Source organism: Hypanus sabinus, chromosome 4 (assembly GCF_030144855.1).
Source record: "Hypanus sabinus isolate sHypSab1 chromosome 4, sHypSab1.hap1, whole genome shotgun sequence".
NCBI lineage: Eukaryota > Metazoa > Chordata > Chondrichthyes > Myliobatiformes > Dasyatidae > Hypanus > Hypanus sabinus.
Window position 1 is genome coordinate 30,776,614 of NC_082709.1, and position 27,101 is coordinate 30,803,714.

At 39.4% G+C, this 27,101-nt stretch overlaps 1 protein-coding gene across 1 annotated transcript in view; it reads right to left on the reverse strand.

The window, feature by feature from the left end:
* ccdc141 (coiled-coil domain containing 141) overlaps positions 1–27,101 on the reverse strand; it is a 131,066-nt gene that overhangs the window by 36,791 nt on the left and 67,174 nt on the right. The window contains exons 10-17 of the mRNA XM_059966774.1: positions 22,767–22,886; positions 21,484–21,675; positions 20,806–20,979; positions 14,292–14,471; positions 12,818–12,943; positions 11,319–11,507; positions 1,953–2,132; positions 1,708–1,857 (exon numbers count right to left, since the gene is read on the reverse strand). Of these exons, the coding sequence (XP_059822757.1) occupies positions 1,708–1,857; positions 1,953–2,132; positions 11,319–11,507; positions 12,818–12,943; positions 14,292–14,471; positions 20,806–20,979; positions 21,484–21,675; positions 22,767–22,886 (1,311 nt within the window). The remainder of the gene's footprint in view (positions 1–1,707; positions 1,858–1,952; positions 2,133–11,318; positions 11,508–12,817; positions 12,944–14,291; positions 14,472–20,805; positions 20,980–21,483; positions 21,676–22,766; positions 22,887–27,101) is intronic.

Genomic DNA, 27,101 nt, shown 5'->3' on the forward strand with positions numbered 1-27,101 from the left:
AGAAACAGCCCTTCCGGCCCAACGATCTGCACTGCCCAGCAACCTGCTATTTTTCTATAGGTTACATATAAATAGTGGTGTCAAAACTGTGGTTGTGATGCACCTAGTGTGGCAGTGTAGTGGGTAGTGCTTGTCGCTCTCACTTTCAGCTTCCACCACTGGCTAGCAGTCTTGTGAAAAAGAGAGCTGAATGTGCAAATCTCTCTCTGCCAGTACATAGCCTTTCCATAAGCAAGCCTCATATAATGCCTCCTCGCAGCGACACTTGGAAACTGAACTCCTTTCGGACTCAGGCTGAACTACAGAGGACAGGGAGGAGGTCTGGCCCCTGCACAAGTAGCATGCGGGCCCACCGGTGTGTGGAGATGCCCTGGTGCTCGTGAACCAGATCACCAGCAATGGGTAAATAGCCCCACTGCTTTGGGGGCAGCCTCGGGTTACAGGAGTCAACCCAGACAGCAAATCTGGAGTGGAGCCCCTAAGGCGGCTGGTCGTCATTGAACATTCTTCTGGCAGCTCCTGCAGCCAAGCTAATGCTGAACATATTGCTTTATAAGCATTCCTTTGGACTACACTGGTGAGGCTGCAAGGGGGATCTTGACAACTGGCTATCTCAGGATCTCCATACCTTCCACCCAACTTGTGATGGCGATGAGCACCACCCATTGCCCTTCGTGACAGACAGATGCCAACCACATATAAATATACATACAGAGCCAGAAAGTGGTGAAATCAACATGTAGACCTCATTACCTGACCTTGACAAGTACACTGACCTGGTCACCTCATTATAGGAAGGATGTGGAAGCTATGGAGAGGGTGCAGAGGAGATTTACCAGGATGTTGTCTGGATTGGAGAACAAGTCATATGAAGCAAAGTTAGCAGAGCTGGGACTTTTCTCTTTGGAGCGTAGAAGAATGAGAGGGAACTAAGAGGTTAGAGGTCTACAAGATTATGAGAAGCATAGATAGGGTGGATAGTCAGTACCTGTTTCCCAGGGCACCAATAGCAAACACCAGAGGGAGTATGTACAAAATTAAGGGAGGGAAGTTTAGGGGAGACATCAGGGGTAAATTTTTTTACACAGAGGGTTGTGAGTGCCTGGAATGACTTGCCAGGGATGGTGGTGGAGGCTAAATCATTAGGGGTATTTAAGAGCCTCCCGGACAGGCACATGGATGAAAGAAAAATAGAGGGTTATTGGGTAGTGTGAGTTTAGTACTTTTTTTAAGGATTATTTGGGTCCACACAACATGGAGGGCTGAAGGGCCTGTACTGTGCTGTAGTGTTCTATGGTTCTATGGTAGACTGGGAACTATTGTTTACAATTTAAAGGTGATTATTTCTTAAGACACCTTTTTTTTTAAGCAATGACAAACTCACTGTTGCAAATATAGAGATGTTGGAGGTTTGTTTAGATATATTCACCAATTTCAAATCTGAAAAGTGCACCAGTAGTCAAAGGCTGAGTAAACGTCAATTATGTATACCAGAGCAAGTCCGTCATCTTGAAGAAGAGCTTGATGGTAGGCTGAAGAAAGGTAAACAGTAAGCAAGCACCAACTGAGAGCAATGTAGCAAGCTTGAAATCTGACATGGAAATTGAAATGTACTTGGTGTTACAACTTCCAAACAGTCCTCCCTCATGGAAATATTGAAATAAATAAACTAGTGTTTATTTGAAAAAAATCTTTTATTTTACTAACCTCACTTATTTCTTCTTTTGTGGTACAGTAGTGCAAGTTTGCTTCCAGCTCTTCTGCTTGTTGGTGTGCCTTTGCACTCCACAGGGCACTGCCACTTTCTAAAACTTCAAGCTTTTGCTGAAGAGAGTCCACTGAAGCTTGGATGGATTTCTACCAAAGCAAGTCAGAAAGATGAACAAGCTTGGCATTGGATGTCCAAATCTGAATAAACAAAATGATTACTGTGCAATTCAGACTTAACTTACAGAATGCTGTGTGATAGAAATGATGTCCGTCGCTAATGTGAGGGACAATTTATACAAATGACACACATGTGCTTGATTTTCTTGATGTAGTCTGAGTTGGATCTTAGCTTGACTGCTGTTGTCTGGGATTGTCAATATTTCAGGATATTCTAGCTCTCCTGACTCCATCATGTCCTGGAGCTGAAATACAATCCATTAAATTATATTTTGTATCAAAATCATGATAGGTGACTTAAATAATTGGGCTAATTAACTAGACCTGATGTAAAAATCAATTTCCAAATTAAATTACATTGAGAACATTTCACGTTTTGACAAATAATACATCCACTTTAAACTGTTCAAGCAAATTTATCAAATTTGGGTGACACAATGGAATGGTTAATAGATTGCGGTCTCAGAGTACCCAGGTTCAATTCTCAGCTCAGATGCCACTGTCTGGAGTTATACGTTCTCCCTGTAACTGTATCAGCTTATTCTGGTGGCTCTGATTCCTCTCATATCCTATAGATGCGCAAGTTTGAAGTTTAATTGGCCACAGTAAGTCTTGTCTGTAGGCAAATGATAGAGTCTAGAAGAAATCGATAAGCTTGTGGGAAGAATAAAAAAGGGACTAATGTAGGATTAATGAAAATGGATGATTGATCATTAGTGCGGATTTGGTGGGCTGAAAGGCCTTTTTCTCTGAAGTAACTCACTATGACTCAGCAAATTTCCAAAAAAAACTATTTACTTAATAATGACTTAAATTGTAAGAATTGTATTTGTTTTACAATTCCCATACTTCCAGAGCAAAGTCACTCGAGTTTATTGTCAAATGTACAAGTAGATATCAGCACGGGTGCAATGAAAAATTTACTTGCAGTATCATCAGCACATGGCATCTAATAAGTAGCATTCTTAAGAAAAAGAAATTAATTACACATTTTTATAAGAAAGAACGCAAAGAAGAAAAAGGTCAATTTTTGTGCAAAGTTATGAAAAGTGCAACTATCACACCAGTGCTAAGAAGAGCAGGGTGAGCTGCCTTAATGACTATTGCCCAATAGCACTCAGATCTCCTGTGTTGAAGTGCTTTCAGAGGTCGGTCATGGCCAGAATTAACTGCGGCCTGAGCAAGGACTTTCACCCATTAGAATCTGCCTACTGCCACAAAAGGTATTTAGTAGACACAATCCAAATGACTAGACAACAGCAAAACATACACCAGGCTGCTGTTTATTGATTACAGCTCAGTGTTCAATACCATCATCCCCTAAGTATTAATCAACCACCTTCAAAACCTGGGCCTCTGTACCTCCCTCTACAATGGGATCTTTGAGCTCCTCATTGAGAAACTGCAGTCAGTACAGATCCGTAGTATCTCTTCCTCACTGCAATCCACAGCGGCACATTTTAAAGACACGTGCTTAGCCAACTGCTCTGCTCTCTCTACACTTATGATCATGTGACTGATTACAGCTCAGATGCCATTTACAAATTCACAGATGACTCCACTATTGGTATAATATCAGATGGCGACAAGGTGGCATACGGAAGTGAGTTAGATTGTCTGGTTGAGTGGTGTCGCAACAACAATGTAGCACTCAATGTCATCAAGACCAAGGAATTGATTGTGGAGTTCAGAAAGGACAAGTCAGGAGAACACACACCAGTGGTCAACAGAGGGTCAGTGGTGAAAAGAGTGAGAAGTTTCAAGTTCGGTGGGGGGCGGGGGTGTCAATATCTCAGAGGACCTATCTTGAGCCCAACACATTAATGCAATTACAAAGAAGGCTCACCCAAGGCTCTGATTCATTAGGAGTTTGAAGAGATTTGGTACGTTACCAAACACTTACGCACACTTCTACAGATGTGCAATGGGGAGCATTAAGACTGGATGCATCACAACCTAGTATCGAGGTTCCAATGCACAGATTGCAAGAGGCTGCAGTCTTAGCCAGCTCCATCTTGAGCATGACCCTCCCCACCAGTGGGGACACCTTCAAGAAGGTGGCATCCATCACTAAGAACCCTCACCATCCAGGACAAGCTCTTTTCCCATTACTACCAATGGGAAGGAGGTTCAGGAGCCTGAAGACTCACACTCAATGATTTAGGAACGACTTCTTCCCCTCCACCATCAAAGCTTCAGAAAGGCTCATGAATATTACCTTGTTATTCCTTTATTTGGACTGTATTTTGTAATTTATGGTACTGTAGTTTAATGTTTTTGCATTATACTGTTTCCACAAAGCAACAAATTTCACACTATTTTAGACAGTAACAATAAACCTGATTCAGACTCTGAGAAGCCAACATCCCATGCCTTTATCATCCTTTCTTTGCATGCTAATGCCTTGTTATTTTTGCTCTCCAAAGTGTATTCTCTTCAATCGTATTTAAATTATATTCTTATCCCATATTATGACTTTATCCCATTTTACTTTCATGTTACCTTTGTACTGTTGTTTCTCATCTATTGTGCTGACTACAATCTTCAATTGTGCTTACCATGTCCAAATCCAAATAATTATAATTCAAAGAGAAGCTTGAAACAGCCATTAGCTCAGATATCACATGCATACCCTTTACCTATTGCCAGACTTGAATTATCAAAACATTCCTTTTACTCTTTAGCAACACAGCAGCGCAAAATCTCAGCTAGTAGAGCTAGTTGTCTCATAGATCAGATGACTCAGTTTCAATCCCGATCTCCAATGCTGCCGTGTACAATTTGAAATTTTTCTCCGTGATCACATGGAGTTTTCCCTATTGGCTCCAGTTTCTTTCCAAATGCAGGTTGGCTGGTTAATTAGCCTCTGCAATCAACTATGGGGTAAGATCATGGATGGAGGTGGGGGAATGATGGGAGCATGGAGAAAGTAGGAAAAAGGAAAAACTAATGTGGCATGGGGTACCTCTAACTCCATCATGGCGAGCCCAGAGCCAATCTGTGAAAGGAGGAGGACCGGGCATGGGACTATAAATCCCATCCTGTAAAATCCACATGCAACGGAAACAGCAATGGAAGCTTCAAAGATCTCATTGCTGAGAGAGGAAGGATACACCAAGAAGATGGGCTACTCCTGGGAAAACGTGAAAGCCTGGCCCAGGACAGAGCACTCAGGGAAGCTCCCATCAGTGACCTATGCCACTGCAGGGGTGATGGGTTTACTCTCTTCAATTGACTCAGTAGGCAGAAGTAGTTATAAAGAAAAATGGCATGGTGGACATCACGAGAAAATCTACAGATGCTGGAAATTCAAGCAACACACACAAAATGCTGGTGGAACGCAGCAGGCCAGGCAGCATCTATAAGGAGAAGCACTGTTCACGTTTTGGGCCGAGACCCTTCGTCAGAACTAACTGAAAAGAAAGATAGTAAGAGATTTGAAAGTAGGAGGGGGAAGGGAAAATGTGAAATGAGAGGAGAAGACCGGAGGGGTGGGGTGAAGCTGAGAGCCAGAAAGGTGATCGGCAAAAGGGATACAGAGCTGGAGAAGGGAAAGGATCATGGGACGGGAAGCCTAGGGAGAAAGAAAGGGGGGGGGGGGAGCACCAGAGAGAGATGGAGAACAGGCAGAGTGATGGGCAGAGAGACAAAAAAAAGGGAGGGGAAAAAACTAAATATATCAGGGATGGGGTAAGAAAGGGAGGAGGGGCATTAACGGAAGTTAGAGAAGTCAATGTTCATGCCATCAGGTTGGAGGCTACCCAGACGGTATATAAGGTGTTGTTCCTCCAACCTGAGTGTGGCTTCATCTTGACAGTAGAAAGTACTAGACAGTAGTACAATACAGAAGTATTGTAGATTGTCTCAGCTGGGTTGAGGAATGCAACAGCCTAAATTTTAATCACTTTCTTTAACAGGAATAACATCATGTTGGCATGCTACTCTGCTTTGCATTCCATATCAGGTTGCAGGACTGCTCTGCATAAGTAGGCTTATGAAAATATGCCCCTCTATAATGGCACAAACCCAGAAAAAATGGTAGGATCTGATTAGTATACGTCAGTGGCAGATCCATGGTATCATTTAACTCAGTGCAAGTGGCATTTATACACCAGTCCACTTACAAGTGTCAGGAATATAATAACTAAGAAACTCTTTGATACTGTTGAACCCAAATAAGTTAGACCTGGTATCAGGACAGTAACTGCATTAATTTCAATGGAAAGAAATGTCTACAAGGGAGAAAAGTAGGTTTCAGTGAATTTATACGTTGTTAATTAAGATGGTTAAATTATTTTAATTCATATTGTCAAGAGAGTGACAACTTGCTGGGTGGGAGCTATTTGAAAGCAGCAAGTCTCATCAGAACTGAGTCTAGAAAGGGGGTGTAAGCAGATTGGCCATTGTTGCAGTGGGCCAGTGTTAGAGCAGCCAGGCTTTGGCTCAACTGGTTTCAGCAAGAATGAGCATGGGCTAAAGGTGTTAAATGTTTTAGAGTCACTTAGCTGATTGCAGAATTTGAACTTAAGAAGTTAGATCCAAAAGTAAAACAAGTGCAGGCAAGATGGTAGTTAAGGCAGTGAAGATGTGGGATTGCAGAGTAGCTCATAGCCTCACTGATGACTACATCTGCACGAAGTACAACCGACTTCAGCACCTGACTGACAAGGTTAAGGAACTCAAGCTGGAGCTGAATGTACTCAAGATCATCCAGAAGGGTGAAAAAGTCATAGATGAGACTTTTACTGAGGTGGTCACACCCAGAGTGTGGGTTTAGATAGTAAATGGTTGACCACTGGGGGAAGTAAGGGGGGTTGAGCAGTCAGCGGAGCGTTCCCCTGTGGCTATTTCCCTCAGTAACAAGTATACCCCTTTTGGATACTGCGGAGGCAGAATTCTCTATCGGGGACAGAAGCAGCAGCCAGGCCAATGGCAATGTGACCAGCTCCAAGGCTCAGCAGGGAAGGGTAAAGTCAAGCAGAGTGGTAGAGATAGTAGACTCAATAGTCATGAGACCAAAAGACATAGGAGCAGAAGTCGGCCATTCAGCCCATTGAGTCCGTTCCACCATTCAATCATGGGCTGGTCCAATTCATCCAGTCATCCCGACTCCCCTGCTTTCACCCCATACCCTATGAAGCCCTGGCTAATCAAGAACCTATCTATCTCTGCCTTAAATACACCCAATGATTTGGCCTCCACGACCGCTTGTGGCAACAAATTCCACAGATTTACCACCCTCTGCCTAAAGTAATTTCTCCACATCTCAATTCTAAAAGGATATCTTTCAATCCTGAAGTCATGCCCTCTTGTCCTAGAATCCCCTATCATGGAAAATAACTTTGCCATATCTAATCTGTTCAGGCCTTTTAACATCCAGAATGTTTCTATGAGATCCTCCCTCATTCTCCTGAATTCCAGGGAATACAGCCCAAGAGCTGCTAGACATTCCTCATACAGTAACCCTTTCATTCCTGGTCGGGGGGCGGGGGGGGGGGGGTAGCCAGTGGATTTTGTGCCATGAAAGAGAAGCCAGGATGGTGTGTTGCCTCCCAGGTGTTAAGGTCCAGGATGTCTCAGAGAGGCTGCAGAAGATTTTCAATTGGTAGGGTAAGCAGCCAGAGGTTGTGCCGCATGTTGGCACAAATGGCATAGGTAGAAAGGGGGAAGGGGTCATGTGCAATGAGCACTAAGAGTTAAGGAAGAGGCAGAAGAGCAGAAACTATGTAAAAATTGCAGTCAGTGGAATGAGATGAAGGGCAACATGTGGGCAAAATTGAAAAGGGTGAAAAATCTAGGAAAGAAGGCGTTATATTTGAATGCTCACAGTGTACAGAATAAGATAGATGATCTTGTAGCACAATTAGAAATTGGCAGGTTTGACATTGTGAGCATCACTGAATTGTGACTGAAAGAAGATCATAGTTGCGAGCTTAACATCCAGGAAAACACCTTGTAATGAAAGCACAGGCAGGAAAGCAGAGGGGTTAGGTGGCTCTTCGGGGAAAAAAAGTGAAATCTAATCCTTAGAAAGAGGTGACATAGGGTTGGAAGATGTAGAATCCTTATGGGAGATAGAAAAGGCATGTAATAAGGGCAATGTTACAATAGTCATGGGGGATTTCAATATGCAGGTAGACTGGGGAAAACAGGTTGGTGCTGGATCCCAAGAGGGAATTTGTAGAATAACTACAATGTTTTTAAAGCAGCTTGAGTCCACTCAAGGAAAAGCAATTCTGTACAGGGTTTGTGTGATGAACCAGATTTAATTTGGGAGCTTAAGGTAAAGAAACCCTAAGGAGGCAGTGATCATAATGTACTAGAATTCACATTGTAACTTGAGATTGAGAAGCTAAAGTCAGGTGTACCAGTGGAGTAAAAGGAATTATGGGGGCAAAAGAGAGGAGCTGGCTAAAATTGATTGAAAGGGGACACTATCAGGAGTGAAGGCAGACAGCAATATCTGGAGTTCCTGGGGGCAATTTGGAAGGCACAAATTCTAATCGGAGGATGAGGCAACCGTAGCTGACAAGAAAAGTCAAAGACAACATAAATTAGTGGGAAATTAGAGTATTGGGAAGCTTTTAAAAACCAACAAAAGGCAACTAAAAGAAAATGTGAGAGAAAAGATGGAATACAAAGGTAAGCTAGACAATAATATAAACAAGGCTACCAGAAGATTTTTCAGATGCATAAAGAGTAATAGAGCAACGAGAATGGATATCAGACCACCGTAAAAGGATGCTGGAATGGCAGCAACTGGGTTAAAGAAACGGAAGACAAACTTATTTTTCACTGTAGAAGATACTAACAATATGCCAGAAATTTGGGAGTGTCAAGAGGCAGAAATGGGTGTAGTTGCTATTAAGGAGAAGGTGCTTGGGAATCTGAAAGGTCTGAAGTCACATGAACCAAATGGACTACACCCAAGATTCTGAAAGAGGTAGCTGAAGAGATTATGGAGGCATTAGTAATGATCTTTCAAGAATCTCTAGATTCTGGAGGACTGGAAAATTGCAAATATTATTCCACTCTTTAAGAACGAAGGGTGAAAGAATAAAAGAAATTCTAGGTCAGTTAGCATGACTTCAGAGGTTGGGAAGGTGTTGGAGTCCATTATTAAGGATGAGGCTTCTGGGAGGTGCATGTTAAAGTAGCCCAATATCAGCATAGTTTCCTCAAGGGGAAATCTTGTCTGATAAATCTGTTAGAATTCTTTGAGGAAATAACAAGCAGGATAGACAAAGGAGAATCTGTAGATATTGCTTACCTAGATTTTCAGAAGGCCCTTGACAAGGCTCTGCATGAGGTAAGAGCCGATGGTGTTACAGGAAAGAAAACAACATGGATAAAAGATTGACATACTGGCAGGAGGCAAAGACTGGGAATAAAGGGGGTGTAATTCTGGTTGATTGTCAGTGTCTAATGGTGTTCTGCAGGGGTCAGTATTGCAACTAATTCTTTTCATGTTATATGTCAATGATTTGGGTGAAGGATTTGATGGCTTTGTGGCCAAGTTTGCAGATTATACAAAGATGGGTGGAAAGGCAGATAGTATTGAGGAAGCAGAGAGGCTAGAGCGGGACTTAGACAGATTAGAAGAATAGGCAAAGAAGTGGCAGATGGAATGCAGTGTCGAGAAATGAATGGCATGCACTTTAGGAGAAGATATAAAAGCATAGACTATTTTCTAAGTGGAGAGAAAATGGACTCCTCATGCAGGATTCCCTTAAAGGGTAACTTGCAGGTAACGAAGGCAATTGCAATGTTAGCATTCATTTTGAGAGGAATAGAGTATAAGAGTAAGGATGTGATGCTAAGGCTTTGTAAGGTATTGGTCAGACTGCACTTGGGTATTATGAGTAGTTTGGGACTCTTATCTAAAAAAAAGTTGTGCTGGCATTGGAGAGTGTCCAGAAGAGGATCATGAGAATGATTCCAGGGATTAAAGACTTAATGTATGAGGAGCATTTGATAGCTCTACCTTGTACTGGCTGGAGTTTAGAAGAATGGGGGGCATGGTATTGAAGCCTATCAAATATTGAAGGGTCTAGATAGATCGAATGTGGAGAGGATGTTTACTATAATGAGTGAGTCCAGGTCCAGAAGGCTTAGCTTTAGAATAGATGGTTATCCATTTAGAATAGAGATGAGGAAGAATTTCTTTAGCCAGAGGGTGGTGTATCTGTGGAATTCATTGCCACAGATGGTTGTGGAAGCCAAGTCATTGGGTATATTTAAAGCAATGGTTGATATATTCTTGATGACTAAGGGCATCAAAGGTTATGGGGAGAAGGCAAGAGAATAAGGCTGAGAGGCATAATAAATCAGCCATGATGGACTAGCAGAGCAGACTCGATGGGCCAAATGGCCAAATTCAACTCCCATGTTTTATGGTCTTCTATACTACCTTCAGAATTATGGGAACTGATCTAGATTCAAGGGAATTTTGAAAGATGAACACAAAGACATATCTCCAGAACCACTCTATCAAAAATTTTAGAATATACTTTGTCAGGTCTTGGAAATTCAACTACTTTCATTTTGCCAATTTCTTTCATCTCTTTGGTCACTCTGGACCTGTTTCTTTTCACTTTTTCCTGGGAGGACTTCTACATTTTCTTCCAAGGCACAAAGTACTTGTTTAAATTCTCACTCATTCCCTTATTCCTTATTTAATTGTATTGTCATAATATCCTGAAGAGGTAACAATTGCTGGTGGTGGCATCCGTCGGTCTCGAGAGACCATGGATCTGTAGCCTGGAGTTTCCAGGGCGCAAACCTAGGCAGGGTTGTATGGGAGACCGGCAGTTGCCCAAGCTGCAGGCCTTCCCCTCTCCAGGCCACCGATGTTGTCCAAGGGAAGGGCACGAGGACCCATGCAGCTTGGCACCGGTGACGTCGCAGAGCAATGTGTTGTTAAGTGCCTTGCTCAAGGACACAAACACTCTGCCTCAGCTGAGGCTTGAAACAGTGACCTTTAGGTTACAAGCCTGATGCCTTGCCCACTAGGCCACATGCCTTAACAATTGTTAAGGAAGTAATAAATATGAAGGTTCGTTAATACATTTCCAATACAGCCAATATGCTATAAATTTTTGAAACATGTTCCTGTTGCTCTAATTCACTAACAAGTGGAAAAATATTAGTTATTACATATTTTCATTCTTCACAACATTTAATTGTTTCACTAAAAGGTTTGTAAAATTATGCTGATAATCTCATAAGAAGAGATCAAACAGCATTAAATGGAAGTAAGATATGAAAATGTGGTTGTTTGAACTTCGAAAAAAAATTGTCAAGTAAAAACCATGGAAGTAGGCATTCAGTATGGCTCTAACCTCTGAAATGTAATTACATTCAACATTACAGAACTGAAACGTACTTGCACATTCTCAAAATACATTCAAGTATTTAAATTTGATGCAGACCTCTTGAGTTGTATGATGAAATTTAATTGCCAGAAGGAGGAGCATTTCATAATCTTTTATTTTATTCTTTACTTGCTGATGAACCTTAATAAACTCCATAATTTTTTCATTTCTTTCCTTTGTAGAAACGCCTTTCAATGTCCAAAGTTCCGCTGTTTTTATTCTGTATTCTACCTCAGCATTCAATTGCTAGTAATAAGGGAAAAAAAGCACTATTTTAATATTGTGGAATGAATAATTTACAGTAAACTGCAAAAAATGACATAATATTCCAGTACTTGACTTTCAGAGAGACTTTCACATCAGATATTTCAATCATGTTAAAGGTCATTGGATTTAGATTAGATTTTATTATGTTTAAACAACTTTCTACATACAGTAGGACTAACTTTACTGCAAAACATATTCACAATGAAAACAGAATTAAAGGAAATTTAATTACAAACCAAAAGATGAAGATTAAGTACACTTTTATAAAAGCTATTATTAATGTTCAGTTTATTAAATATCACAGAGAATCTCAATGACAGTTCACAAGATATTTTCAAGGAAAAGATAAAAATACATTAAACCTATGTTACTTCCATCTTCTATAAAGAACCAGCTGTCCTCCATTTCAACACTTAACGGATCCAATGATTTTCACTTCCATTAGGTGTCGATCACCTTTTTATGAAAAAATTTTACTAATGGTTATTACTATTGGCTTTTTACTGAGGTTGTAAGGTGTTTTTTTAATCTCTGGGGGAAGAGATTTACTTTATGCCACAAATTTCTCCCCATTTTCTTCTTCACTGATTCCCTATGGTCTGTGATCATCTTAGCCCCAAACTTCATTCTGACTTTCTGTCCACAAATGCAAATGTCCTCCAATCGGGAAAAGAACTATTGATAAATATTCTCTGATCTGCAATGTTATAACCACCTGTACTATTTCTATTAGGTTAACTCAGAATCAGAATCAGGTTTATTATTACCGGCATGTGACGTGAAATTTGTTAATTTAGCAGCAGCAAAAACAGAAATACTGCATATTTTTTAAAAAGTGAGGTAGTGTCCAAAGACTCAATGTCCATTTAGGAATCAGATGGCTGAGGGGAAGAAGCTGTTCCTGAATCGCTGAGTGTGTGCATTCAGGCTTCTGTACCTCCTACCTGATGGTAACAGTGAGAAAAGGACATGCCCTGGACGCTGGAGGTCCTTAATAATGGACACTGCCTTTCTGAGACACTGCTCCCTGAAGATGTCCTGGGTACTTTGTAGGCTAGTACCCAAGATGGAGCTGACTAGATTTACAACCCTCTGCAGCTTAGTTCAGTCCTGTGCAGTAGTCTCTCCATACCAGACAGTAATGCAGCCTGTCAGAATCTGGCACAGATGATGGGGTGAAATTATAGCTTTTCATGGCACAGTTCATTTTTATTTTAACATGGATCAACAAGCTTGCAGTACATCTTAATTACTTTCACAACTACTGTTTGAATGGAAGCACTTCTTACTTGTATTTGGGGTTTAGCTTTATTGAACTTATCTTGCAATTTCACAATAGTTTCAAGATTGCAACCAAGCTCAAGATTAGACTTTGGAACAAGGTCATCTTCCAGCATCTTTAAACCATGAATTGCCTGAATAAAACAAGAGAACTGCATTGATCTTTCATGTTGAAATTACTGGCAAGTGAACAACACACTTTACATACACACACATATATATTTATAAACTTGAATAAAAATATACATTAAATGAGACAGGCTATCAATTAATGGAGGATGAATATAATCATCAATATTATCATCAGAAGAACAAAACACATGACGTTAAGAAGTTCGTGCATTGCACATGGAATAACAAATGCTGCAGATTTCGCAGGTCTCTGTCAGGTGCTATGGAAGTAGGATGCATGCAAAGATCATACTTTGTTGTTTTCAAACACACCGGTTGTAATTACAAAGAGGATGCCCAAGTGCTTGCTGCACAAAATCCCTAGAACCACTTGAGACTCCAATAAGTTGTAAATGAAACATTCCCATTAGCAGAATGAATATGTGTTCTTTGTAGAATAAGTTCAAGCTTCTTGTACTGAATTGGTAATTTAAAGACATGGAAGTCACAACTGGAGGAAAATGTTTATTACCTACTTGGAAAACTAATTAGAGTGGAGCCTAATTTTGGCAGGTACTATTAAATCTTGGTGGGTGGCAGCGTGGAAATATATCTCAACCAAAGGAGCTGTAAGGTACTCCTTCCCTCCACTAGCCCACAGGTCACCCTTGGATAAGGTGTAGCACCTTCTTGGTGTTGTGGTAGTTAATAGTGTTATTCCTATACTACTCAGCCACTCCTACATTGGAGGAATTCACATATTGTATAAGCAGCGTTATCAATAAAGTCTGTCGAATATCCTGCATGCTGCTGTGCTGGTGTGTGCTCTGCACTATCCCTCCATAATGAAGACAAAAGTTAGTCTCCACACTCCTGATCAGGGTCACCTGAAGTCATAGGAGAGGTGGCGGATGGTCGTATGTACAGCTGGTGGATATCACAAGTCTTGGTTATGTGACCACTGACGCCTTAAGAGTATTGATTATGGCTGGGTTACCAATCTTGTAAACTCTGAAGGCAATGGCAAACCCCTTATGTAGAAAATTTGCCAAATCAATCATGGTCATGGAAAGACCATGATTGCCCACAACATACAACATGGTCTATAATGAACAAACAATTAAATCTTGAGGAGATCAAGGGTGTTGTCTACAGTTTCTATCACAAACCTTGATGATCCCATCTCCTCTCCTGCAAATTAACTAAGGCCAAACTACTCAAAACTTTTGCCGTTGTATTTGAACCTGAGATAAGTGCAGGTTCAGATTACATTTTCAGGAACTAATACATGATCCAATGAAAAATTAATTTAAAAATTATCTACTAGTGAGCAAAAGCCTTATTAATAGCAGTATTTCACAGGTGACATACCTTTTTAAGCTCTTCTTTGAATTTTTTCCACTGTTTTTTGACTGATCTAATTTGGCTTAAGTGAAGCTGACAACTTGTCCACTGTTCTGTGAGATTCAATTTTCTTTTATCTAACCGATCAATGGTACTTTCAAGTACATTTTCTGACTTTTTCAAGTTTAAATCCAAACTTTCATCTTTCTGAAAAAGGAAAAATAAACTCATATCTAGAAGCAGCTGCATTATATGAATGTTTTGCAGTAACAGTTCTTTCTTCATTGCCTCAGTTTGTAATCATAGGTTAATAAAGAGAAATTTTCAGCCAAAGCAGCATAAAATAAATCAGCTTTCATTCGCAATTTTAGTTAAGGACAGCTTGGTCCTCCTGCAGTCAAGGTATGATAAGGGTCTTTTTAAACACACCCTTATATCAACATACTTCCTCTATCAGTGGAACTACTATGAACAAACGGATAGAGTGACCAGGGGATTGCCCTTGTCGCTGGCTATTGCTAAGTTCTGCATGGAGAATGTTGAGGAGGGAGCTCTGAGTTCATCACCTTTATGTCCCAAATGCTTTTTCAAATTTGTCGACGACACCTTTGTAGTGTGGCCTCATGGACTCCAGGTACTCCAACAGTTCCACAACCATCCGAACAGCTTACATCCAAACAGTGAGTTTACGATGGAGATGTAGAAGAATGGTTGCATCCCGTTTCTGGACATTCTAATACAATGGAAATCGGACAGTAGCCTCGGACATGGCATCTATCAGAAACCCACTGTCACAGATTTATACCTCAACAATAACAGCCTCTATCATGCTTCCCAACATAAGAGTAGTTACTTCTACTTTAATTAACCGAGAGAATCTCCCCAAGGGAATAAAATGCTTACATATGATGTTCCTACAGAATGGCTCCACGGCAAAGGAAGTCAATTGGGCCCTTAAAGGAGCCAATGGAAAAACCAGGAAACCTAACAATGAGGAGGATCCAGTCACTGAAATTCGTCTTCCCTGTATTTCCACAGTTTCTGGAAGGACTGCCAGGATCCTGAAGAAATACCATATTAATACCATCCACAAACACATTCCCTGTGAATGCACAGCAGTGTGTAATGGCCAGACAGTTCACATGGTGGAAACCTGCATCAAGTAGCACAGGAGGTGCTCCTTTGTGTTACCCAGAGAAATCGGTGGTAGCAGAACATTGCACTTGCAATGGCCATAGGACTGACTTGGACAGCATAAAACTACTGGGCTGCACCAATGGCTTTTGGGACCACCTGGTAAGGAAGTCATTGAAATAAAATTACAGGAAAAGAATTTTAATGAAGATGAAGGTCTCGTTCTAAGTAAGAACTGGAACTCCATGGTAAACAAGGTGGGACAGTGGAAACCTAATTGGATGAGGACTAACCAATCTGGAGGGATGAACAACGGGGCTACAAATAACACCGGACTAGATTTGCCCAGGCATCATCCCTGATGGAGTTAATAATTAAATCCGACAGTCTTTATATGCATTGATAAATTTGAAGGAGGAATTATTTTCTGCTGGTATCCCACAATTTGCTGAATTTATAACTATATCAGTACAAGTCATTTACGTTTGTCATGTTTGTAATGTTCTGTATTGCTGCTGCAAAAAGCTAACTTTAATGGTATTTACACCCTGGGTATGTATGTCGATGATAGTAAACATGAAATTGAATATATATATTTAATATGAAACCATTGTACAAAGAGGCCAATCACATGAGTTTTAAATGAACAGAATGTACTAGAATTTCATTTATGTTTTGAGTCAGTATTTTCATATTCAGATTTGAACCAATTATACAAAAATGCCGGAGACATTCTGTTATAATATACACAAAATGCTGGAGCATACAGCAGGTGAGGCAGCATCTATAGAGGGAAATGCATAGTTGAAATTTTGGGCTGAGACCCTTCATCAGGACTGGAAAGAAAAGGAGCAGAAACCAGAATTAAAAAGTATGTGGAGGAGGGGTGAAGGTGAATCCCAGTGAGGGGGAGAAGCAGGAGGGTGAGGAAGGTGGGAATAATGAGAGAAGCTGGGAGGTGATAGGTGTGAAAGGGCATGAACTCTTAACTATTACTATTTCCACATCTGCCAAATGGCCTATTGCAGTATTTTCTACTTTTTTTTGACATTTCTAACATTTGCCATTTTTGATGTTCATTTCTTGAACCTATTCTAATTCACAAGGGCAAATGAAATTTAAACAGAAGACTCAGGAATTATTTCCATGTGAAAAGAAGATTCCAGCTGAGTTGAGGAACCTGAATGAAAACCTAAAACTTTTCTGTGTGTTTCTTGGAGTTCAGGATCAATAACAGGTAAGTCAGGAAAAGAAGATTTAAATGCAAGCATCAATTAGAATGAATTGAAATTGCAGACAAACTTGCACTAAATGAATCCTATTCTCTACCCTCTGAAAAATAGTTTTGAATGCTTCCCATAATGATTCATTTGCTGTTTATCAAAAGATTCACACAGGTTCTTTAAGCCATCACTGCATCATGTCTGTTAAAGTTGCCAAGCAAGTTTCAGACTATGTTATCACTACCAGGGTTCATTTGAAAATCCTGTCCTGTGTGTAAGGTCACCTAATTGAGATAGCAGAATTTGCCGTCTCCGTTTCTTCTGTCTGAAATGAGGACTATGATTTCCAGGGACTAGGTAAATGGCTGATGAAGATTCATTAAGTCCCAATGATCTTACTATTTTGTATTCAACTGAGTGGAAGAAAAATCAAAAATCCTCTAACTGTTCTGTAGTCAGACTCCTACTGATCTTATAAAAATAAGTTGCATTGGAAATCTGAAATAAAAATAAGAAATATGAATCAAGATCTATGTTTCTTTAAATACTCTTTACATTTTCCACCTTTCAGCACTCAATATACCTTTAACTCAATTTTGAGTCATCAGCCTGAAATATCAGTCCTGCTTCTGATGCTCGTCAATCTGATGAGAATCTCCGGCTACTTCTGTTTTTAATTTTTAGTGAAGGGATTGGTATTAGGAAACCAAATACATAACATCTCTGAGCAAGTTTGTGGTTGGATTCAAAGGAAGAAGCATCAATCTGATTGAACGATCTTCTTGACAGAGTTTCTCTTCTTCCAAATAAGTCAATAGAAAGTTCCTATTGCCTAAGGGGCAAGAAAGCATGATAAATAATAACTAACTCAAAGTCTCATGCAGCAGAAAAGGGAAGTGCTGGGTGGACCACTAATATTCAGAATCAGAATCAAATTTATTATCATTGACCTATGTCATGAAACGTGTTTTGTGGGCAACAGTACAGTGCAAGCCATGAAAAAATACCATAAATTATAATAAAAATAAATAATGCAAAAGAGGAACAGCGGGGTAGTATCCATGGACCGTTCAGAAATCTGATGGCAGAGGGGAAGAAGCTGTTCCAGAAAGGTTGAGTGTGGACCTTTCGGCTCCTGTACCTCCTCTCTGATGGTAATAATGAGAAGACAGCATGTCCAGATGATGAGGGACCTTAATGATGACTGCCACTTTCTTGAGGCACTGTCTTCTGAAGATGTCCTTGATGGTGGGGAGGTTTGCTGAACCTACAACCCTCTGCAGCCTCTTTCAATACTGTACATTGGAGACTCCATTCCGGGTAGCGATGCTTTCCACAGTACATCTGAGAAATTTGCCATCATATAGCTGCTGGCATGCTTTCTTTATAATTGCATCAATACATTGAGAAGAAAGATCTTCTAAAGACGTTGACGCCCAGGAACTTAAAGTTGCTCACCCTTTCCACTGTTGACACTTCAATCAGGTCTTTCTTCTGTTCTTCTGACTTCCCCTTCCTGAAGTCCACAACCAATTCCTTAGTCTTGCTGGTGTCGAGTGTGAGATTGGTGTATTGACTTCACTCAACCAGCTGATATATCTTGCTCCTGTATGCCTCCTCATCGTCATGTGAAATTCTGCCAACAAATTTATAGATAGTGTCTGAGCTCATGAGTGCAGAGTGATTTGAGCACTGGGCTAAGCACACATCTTCGAGGTGTGCCTGTATTGACTGTCAGCAAGGAGGAGATTTTACTACTGATCCACACTGATTGTGGTGTCCCAATGAGGAAGTCAAGAATCCAATTGCGGAGAGGGGTACGGAGGCCCAGATTTTGAAGCTTATTGATTAGTACTGATAAGATGAAGGCATTGAACACTGAGCTGTCATCGATAAAGAGCAGCCTGATATATGTTTTGCTGTGGTCTTGGTGCTCCAAAGCCAAGTCAAGAGCGAGTGATATTGCATCCACTGTAGACATGTTGTCGTGGAGGCAAATTGTAGTGGTGAGGTCCTTGCTCAGTCAGGAGTTAGTTCTAGTCATGACTAACCCCTCAAAGTGCTTCATCACAATGGATGTGAGTGCATCTGGACAATTGTTGTTGATGCAGCTCACCTTGTTCTTTTTGGGCACTGGTACAATTGATGCTCTTTGGAAGGATGTGGAAAAAATCTGACTGCAGCAGTGAGAGTTTGAAGATGTTTTTGAGAACTCCATCCAATTGTTCAGCACAGGTTTTCGGTATCCTGTCAGGTACGCCAGCGGGACCTGACGCCTTATCAGGGATCACCTTCTTGAAGGATGTTCTGACATCAGTCCCCGAGTCAGAGATCACAGAATTGCCAGATGCCATAGGGATTCACACTGGTGTAACTTACTATTTTCTCTTTCAAAGTCTGCATAAAAGGTTTTGAGCTCATCAGGAATGAAGCATCACAGCCATTTATGTTGTTAGGTTTTGCCTAATAGGAAATAATGGCATGCAAGCCCTGCCACAGCAGCTGTTGTGCATCCAATTGTGTCAGAAAATCTGCACAGAATTGCCTTTCCGCTCTCATGATGGCCTTCCACAGATCATACCTGGACTTCTTGTAAGGTTCTGGATCACCTGACTTGAACACCACATATCCACATCTCTAGCCTTCGGCGGACTGCAAATCTCCTTGCTCATCTAGAGATTCCGGTTTAGATACTGCATGCTTGATATGTTCTCAAAGGCATGCTCTCATCCACACAGGTCCTGATGAAGTCAGTAATGAGTGTGCCACATTCATTCAAATCCAAAGACAAATCTCTGAATATGGTCCAGTCCACCAAATCAAAGTTGTCCTGTAAGTGCTGTTCCACCTCCCTTGACCATACCTTTGCATTCTTCACCACTGATGCTGCAGTCCTCAGTCTCTGCCTGTATGCTGGGAATAGAAGTACAACCAGGTGATGAAACTTGCCAATGTGCAGGTGTGGGAAGGCACAGTAACCATTCTTGATTGTAGTGTAACAGTGATTAAGTATATTGCTTCTCTGGTACCACAGATAACATATTAGTGGTAGCTTGTCAGAGACTTCTTCAAGATGCAGGATCTCGGTGAAAGCACAAATCAGCTGCATGAACCTCAGTGTTTAATAAAGGCCAGCAAGATATGGAGATGTCAAAAACTGCTGGGAAGCTGGTGGTCCTACCAAATGTAATAGAGGGCCCTTTAAAAGATATTTCTTTCTACTTCCTGCCTGTCAGCCTACAAACCAAATTATCTAGATGGCAATTTATTGCTCTAAGTTTTCAGATATTCAGTTGGACAATACCTGGGTGGACTTTGACTAGTCTGTGGAACAGCTCTCCCAATATAAATACCAGTTCTTTGAGGTGTGTGACGAGGATTTATAAGATTGACTAGGCTGGGGGCCGATTTGGTATGCAAGTTAATATCAAGTGGCCCATTCAGTATTGATCTATTCTAGTTTCAATGTAGAACTGAGTGAATGTAAAGCATTTCAGCATATATATTTCACAGTCAACCCTATAAGTGAGTCTAGACTTACTGCACAGTACCTATAAACCAGACTGGATAAGGCAACTAGATATTATCTTCTAAGGGCAGTTGTGAATCACGATGGGTTTGCATGGCAACCTGATAGCTCTGAGGTCATTATTTCTTCCAGCTACTGTTTTTGAAACTTCACATCATTCACTGAAATTACATTCCACAGTTGTGCCATCACAATTTGAATGAATGAAAAGCGGGGTTAAAATACTATCTATGAGAAACATGGAGGCATTTATGAAAGCAACCTATCCCTGTGACTGGTGACAGAGGCCAAATAATTAAACAGATAGGATGTGAATCAAATATCAAAATATCTTTTTACCAAATGAGTAAAGTTTGCTTTCAACAATAGTTCCAGGTCGAGGAGTAATAGCAGTCTATTTGCATACTGCTTGAACTATTTTCTATGGAAATGGAAATATTAACATTAGCCACTAAAGTCACATAAATATAACAGGATATGCGACACAAAACTGTCAGAATATAATTTGGGAATCAAATCTTGAATGGCTATAGGGAAAGAAGGCAAATGCAAATATAAATCAAGAAGTTAGGTGAAGGACAAACAGTCTAGAACAGCATATTTTTTCAAAACTAATTCAGGATTTTCATCAACATGGGTTAATTGGAGCACTTACCATATTTACTGTACTCTTGAAGTTGAATGCCAGATCTTGTAGAATAAGGAAGTTCTTAAGGACTAATTGCCATTTGGAATCAGCAAGCTCCAACACTGACCTAATAGTTTCTTCACTGTCTTTTACCGTCAGAGATTGGTAACAGTCCTCGAAGCTTCTCATAGATGCTTCAACCTAACTTGTATCAAATGTATCACAGATTACTTTCAAAATTAACTCATCACACAACACAATCTTGAAATCCAGTGAACAGTTTGATGATGGGCAAAAATTATAAACAATGAGACAAGAAAGCAGATTATTCAGCAACCATATGAAAATACATGGAATTTTCAAAACAAGTAGGGGGCTAATTTCAATAGCTGCTAAATATGAACATCAGGATTATAATACAGAGCTAGCAAGGTGATTGGTTGATTGAGCAAGGGATCAATATTGTAAGTGGCTAACACAGTGAAGAATCTAAATAGAATTTAATCAATAAAGTATTTTTCATTATTAGAAATATGTGCATATTAATATGCATAATGTGAATCAAAATTTTGTAACAAAGTTTACAGTAGCCAATCTCAGAACTAAAAACGTCTGTAATTAAAGATTTAAAAAAACATTTGAAATTAGCATAACAATATTGAAAAGTGCTGCAACGGTTCGGTAGGCTAAATATAAACAGTTCACCTCTTCAGCTTGTTTCAGAAATTTCATGAAATATTGCAAGTGATCAATTCGTGCATTCAAGTTCCAACACAATCCTTTCCATTCTGCATTCAGAGTAATAAACTTCTCAGAAAAAGATATTACTTCAGGGACTTCAAATGCTTCTGCCTGTTTAATGATGTCTTCAATATGTTTTAATTCATTTGCTATCACCTGAAACAAATATATTACTCCGTTAACATATATTGGACCGATCAAAAGAAGTTCCATTTATAAATGTTGGGCAGTATTGACCAGAGAAAGAAAAAGCTGACACAGAATTTTAAGTCAATAGCCCTTTACAGACTTGAATTATTGTTTTGGTACTCTCCATTCATGCTGCCTGAACTGATGAGTATTTCCAAAATTTTCTAAATATTTTTTTTTCCAAATTTTGGCATCATCAATGTTTTACTTTTATTTTGATGGAAGGCCACATTTCTTCTTGTATCTATGTGCCACGTGCACCCATATGAAGGATTCTGCTTTATTACATTATATACTTATTGGTGATTATAACCTGAGTGCTTTGGTTTCCTTCAACCAAAATACATGCTGCTTGGTACATTAATTTACAATTGTAAATTACCCCCGGTGCAGATAATTGATAAGAGAATCAAGTGGAATTGAAGACCATGGGAAGAATGGATTGTGGGTAAATAAGTTGGGAAATGGGATTGATCTGAAAGTTGGTATAGACTTGATAGGCCAAATGGCCTTCTTCAATATCATGAGGAAATACAAGGTAATATGAGAACTAAAGTTGCTACAGACTCCTATTTTTTTTTTAAATCCAACATGATTTATGGGCTTGGTTAAAGGAAGTATTTCAATTTGTAGTCTGGCTTTCCTTTAAAAAAAAATCAAGAAAAAAAATCCCTTACTCCTAAAAAATCTGAATCCATTCAATATTTTTGAAAGATGTGTGTGCATAACATAATTGTAAAATAGTAAGTTAATAATCACAACAAGGGAAAATCTGCAGATGTTGGAAATCTGCAAATTAAATCTGTAAATTAATAGTGTTCTTTTGTGTGAATAATACTAGCATTAATTTCTCTGTGATTTGATTCATTTGTGATTGATGGCTTGGTAAAGTGACAGGAATATGTTGGGCTTTTTACCACCAGTATAAATTTTTGATGCATGCAATAATGTTACTATTTTAATAAGCACTCACATATAGAATGATAACACTTTAAAACAATAATACTCTCCCTTCATTCAAAAATAGATTTAGAAAAAAGTCTGTAAATATGTATTACCTTGGCTTGATCAGACAGTTCCAGATACTTCTTCAGAACATCTTTGGTTTCAGAAAGACAGGAACCTGGCTCTAACTTACTGGAAAGTTGAGATCTGCATGCCTGAAGATACCCTGAGACCTTGAGAAACAGCACATTTTTTGGTTAAGCCAATTTCAGAAAAAGTAACCTGAAATAATGATGCAATACACAGCTAGTTAGACAAATCTAGGACAGTCACTTCTTTCTTTTCTTTTTAAATCTTTTTATTAGTTTTAAAGAAACATAAATGAAACATGAATACAAAGTGTTTGAGAGTACATAATAGTTTAAATAGACATTCTGATATATAATAATAAAAATATATAACCTCTCAAACTCAGAACATTAATGAACAAAGAAGTAAAAAGAAAACAAAAGAAAGACCCCAAAAAAAAGAGAGAAAAAAAACAAAAAAAAAACACTAACCAACATGGGTCATTGAATAATATTAAGTACATATACAGTAGTGCCAATAACTCCGAACCTCCATCCAATTAATTAAGGATAATATAAGTAAGGTTTAGGAAAAGACAATTCAACTCATATGAAAATGTTGAATAAATGGTCTCCAAATTTCTTCAAATTTAACTGAAGGATCAAAAACCACACTTCTAATTTTTTCTAAACTCAAACAAGAAATAGTTTGAGAAAACCACTGAAATACAGTTGGAGGATTAATTTCTTTCCAATTCAATAAAATAGATCTTCTAGCCATTAATGTAACAAATGCAATCATTCATTGATTGCAATTATTGGAAAGATATTTTTCAGTATTATTTCAAGAGTTTTAAATATTAATTTCCAACCGCATCCTGCAATTTTCGGTTTACCAATGACGGATAATAACCGTTTATCCGCTTCATCTCAATGAATGATTGCACTTGTTACATTAAGGACAGTCATTTCTAATGACAGGAAAATGAGAAATTTGTCATACAAGTATTACTTTCATTGGATTAAACCATGTTCTGTTTATAGATAATTTAAACCTATGATTTAATAAAGTTAACCATCATCAGCAATACACAAGCTTCTAATTATTGTTATTTGATTGTTCTCAAAATATATTTCTATTCAATTAACAATAACATTTCCTGGAAAACATGTTCATTTGCTTCAATAACTTAACCTTTGGTAACCTAAAAGAATGGAAGCATTGAAAAGGAAGAAACAGTTTCCTGGAAAGAAATCTATTGCCTCTGCTATTGAAATTTATTCAACACTGTTATTTAATATAATTTCTTAAAACTTCTTCACACTTTTAGCTATCAAAATGGATTCCTTTGTATTTTGCTCAGTCAAGCACCAGACATCAACTCTTTTCAAAAGTACAATTTTATATAATTTATTTTATTAGTTATGACAATGTCATTTGTGAAACCATCTAGGTTTTGTGTTATTTCATCTAGTAAGAACTGATAGTAGTTCTACTAGACAAAGTTATCATCTGAACAAAAACAGCCATTTATCTGACTGAACACAAAAAATGATTCTGTTTTCAGTTTAAAGAAGCAAAATGACCCATTGTGTTGAAATGTATTAAACTCTTCCTCTTGGTGTTTGTTACGAAATGTCATCTGTTTTTGCCAGTTCCTTGCAACAACGGACAAAGTGTTTTCATTCTCTGATATTATTATACAGTATTTGTACCCAAATTATTAAAAAGTATCCCACCACAAATCTGTTATGTTTCTGCCATGTGTTTGTAAAACTACTAGTTAACTAATGAAACAGATTAATGACTGCTGGACAGCAAAAATCCATATGTACCCACATGTGTATAGGCAGAGGCTCACCAAGGAATCGTACTATTGAAATGATTTGTATGTCATTATTGGTTGCCACCTCTGCAGCCTTCTATGAAGAAGAACTTTCTGTCAGAGGTTTGGCAGGGCCTTATGATTCACAATTAAAGTAACCATCACTGGAGGCTTCATTACTACAGGCTTCTGCAGCCTATGAGATGAGACACATCAGGGATGTTGTTGTCAGCATTTTACAAATGTCTCACATGGTTTACATGCCAAGGGACACAGGACATTTCTATTTATAGGAAACAGACAGAACATACACTGGGTTTCATATCACAAGCAAAGTACACAAAAATTGCTATTCATTGCTCATTTCTTGCAATCAGAGCACTCCTCCACTTAAAAGGCATCAAAGTCGACCATATCTTAAATTCAAAAGTAAGCTTCATGCAGTTGTGTGCCTGATTCCCTGCCCTGAATGCCTTCACATTATAGTCAAATGTCCCTATACTTTTTCGACCAAGGGCCAGAATATCTAATCAGAGGAAAGGCATTCTCCATAGGTTATACAGCTTTGAGCAGCCCTATCATTGAAAGTACATCCCAGCCACTCAACATGTTATGGGGAGAAATTACCAGAAGTTTGAGAAATTGATGTTCATGCTCTCAAGTTGCAGGCTACCCAAACGAAATGTGAGGTGTTACTCTTCCAATCTAAGAGGAGGCCATAAACTGACATGTCAGAATGGGAATGGGGAGTGGAATTAAAATGACTGCCCACCGGGAAATCCTCTGTGTTGCAGACAGAGCAAAGATACTAGACATTGCAGCCTCCTGATCTATATTGGTTCTCACCAACGTAGACGAGGCTGTATTGAGCACACTGATTACAGTAGATAGCCTTGACAGACTTCTTGGTGAAGTATTGCCTCACCTGGAAGGAGGAGGAGTCCAAAACATCAACTATTTGTTCCTCTGCATAGATGCTGACTGGCCTGCTGAGTTCCTCTAGCATTTTGTGTGTGTTACTCTGGATTTCCAGCATCTGCAGAATCTCTTAAGCAGCCTTTTGATCTTCAAGCACAAGAACAACACCCCCTACTTGAGGGTAAAAGGGCCTTTCCACCTTTCACATTAATTGAACATAAAACATACTTGGATTACCTACAATTCATCAAGGGATATCTTGGAACGGTCTAAATGGTAACAATTAATGTGCCTCACACCTCAAATGAGTGCAATAAAATAGAAATTCAGTTAACCTTGTGTGATCCATATGCCTGTTGTCCATTTATAGGTGGCTCTTCTATACAAGTCTGATACAGCAAATATGATGAGTTTTCTGGACATCCCAGGATGGAATCTGAAGCTGATATCCTGGGCACTGGAAGCCATGACAGCCCTGACATTGACTGTCCCTCCGGTGTTTTAGCAGCTGGAGTGAGGCAATGTATCAAGTTGAACCACCATTAGTGATTGAGATGTATAAACATTCCATTTCTCATTCTACTCCCCCAACACGCAATTAACAGGACAACATAGCAACAACAGGCCTTCTTGTCTCTGGAGGCCAGATCCAGAAGATCAGTTAAGATTTGGAAGGTGTAATTAACTCTGTCTAAATTCTTTGAGCCCAAGGTGCTGCCCAAAGCCCTGAGAGAGTTCGGGGAAGACAACTGAGATAATTTTGACCCAGAGTCTGCAAGGCTGCCATCTGAGCTTATTAACAGAAAACAATAACCAGTTGTATCAATATGCACAAAACTTTCCCAAAAGCTCATTATACACCATTTTATGAATGATAATATTTGAAAGCACCCTGCAGCATTATCTCACATATGCCAAAGTTGAGCTCCTCATTTCTCTCTCCTTTTGTAGACTCTTTTGACAAGCTTACCAATATCTTATACACCCTGTTCATCACTGCTGGCCCCAGTGGTCTGTGTTTTCTCCTATTCAGCAAAGTTTCTGAAGTCAGTACCCTCTGGCAGTCAATCACAACAGTTGCTCCTTTCATCAATCCCTGCCCTTGCTTACTAATGCTCTAAAAGTAAGCAATTGCAATCCAGTCTACCAGCCAAAGACACATAATGGAATTGCCTGCAAACTCATTTCCTATGTCAGTAGATCTCTAGGGTGATATTTCCTTTGAAGAATGCTTGCTTCACTATAAGGAGATTTTTTTCTCTCTGTATTGCTCTTGCAGAGAAAGGAATAACAACATTAAGTGATGCAATTTAGGAACCTATACATAATCAACCAAAACGTTCAATATTACAGTTCACTGAAGTGAATTTGTCAGATGGGGGGGAAGAAAGATCAATACTGCAACCTTCTTCTCCTGGGCATCTAACACCAATGCCAAAACTTGGAAATACTTACTCCTCTTTTATGCCAGCAGGGATATTTAACTCCCGTGAGCTATTTCTGACCCTGGTTCCCTTTCTAGTAGGTCACAATCTCTACTTCTGTAAGAGAGACATGACATACCTGTGAAAAACTTTGAAGAATGTATGCGTTCTTTAGAGCCCAGAACAATGGAACATAAACATAAGAGCAGTTA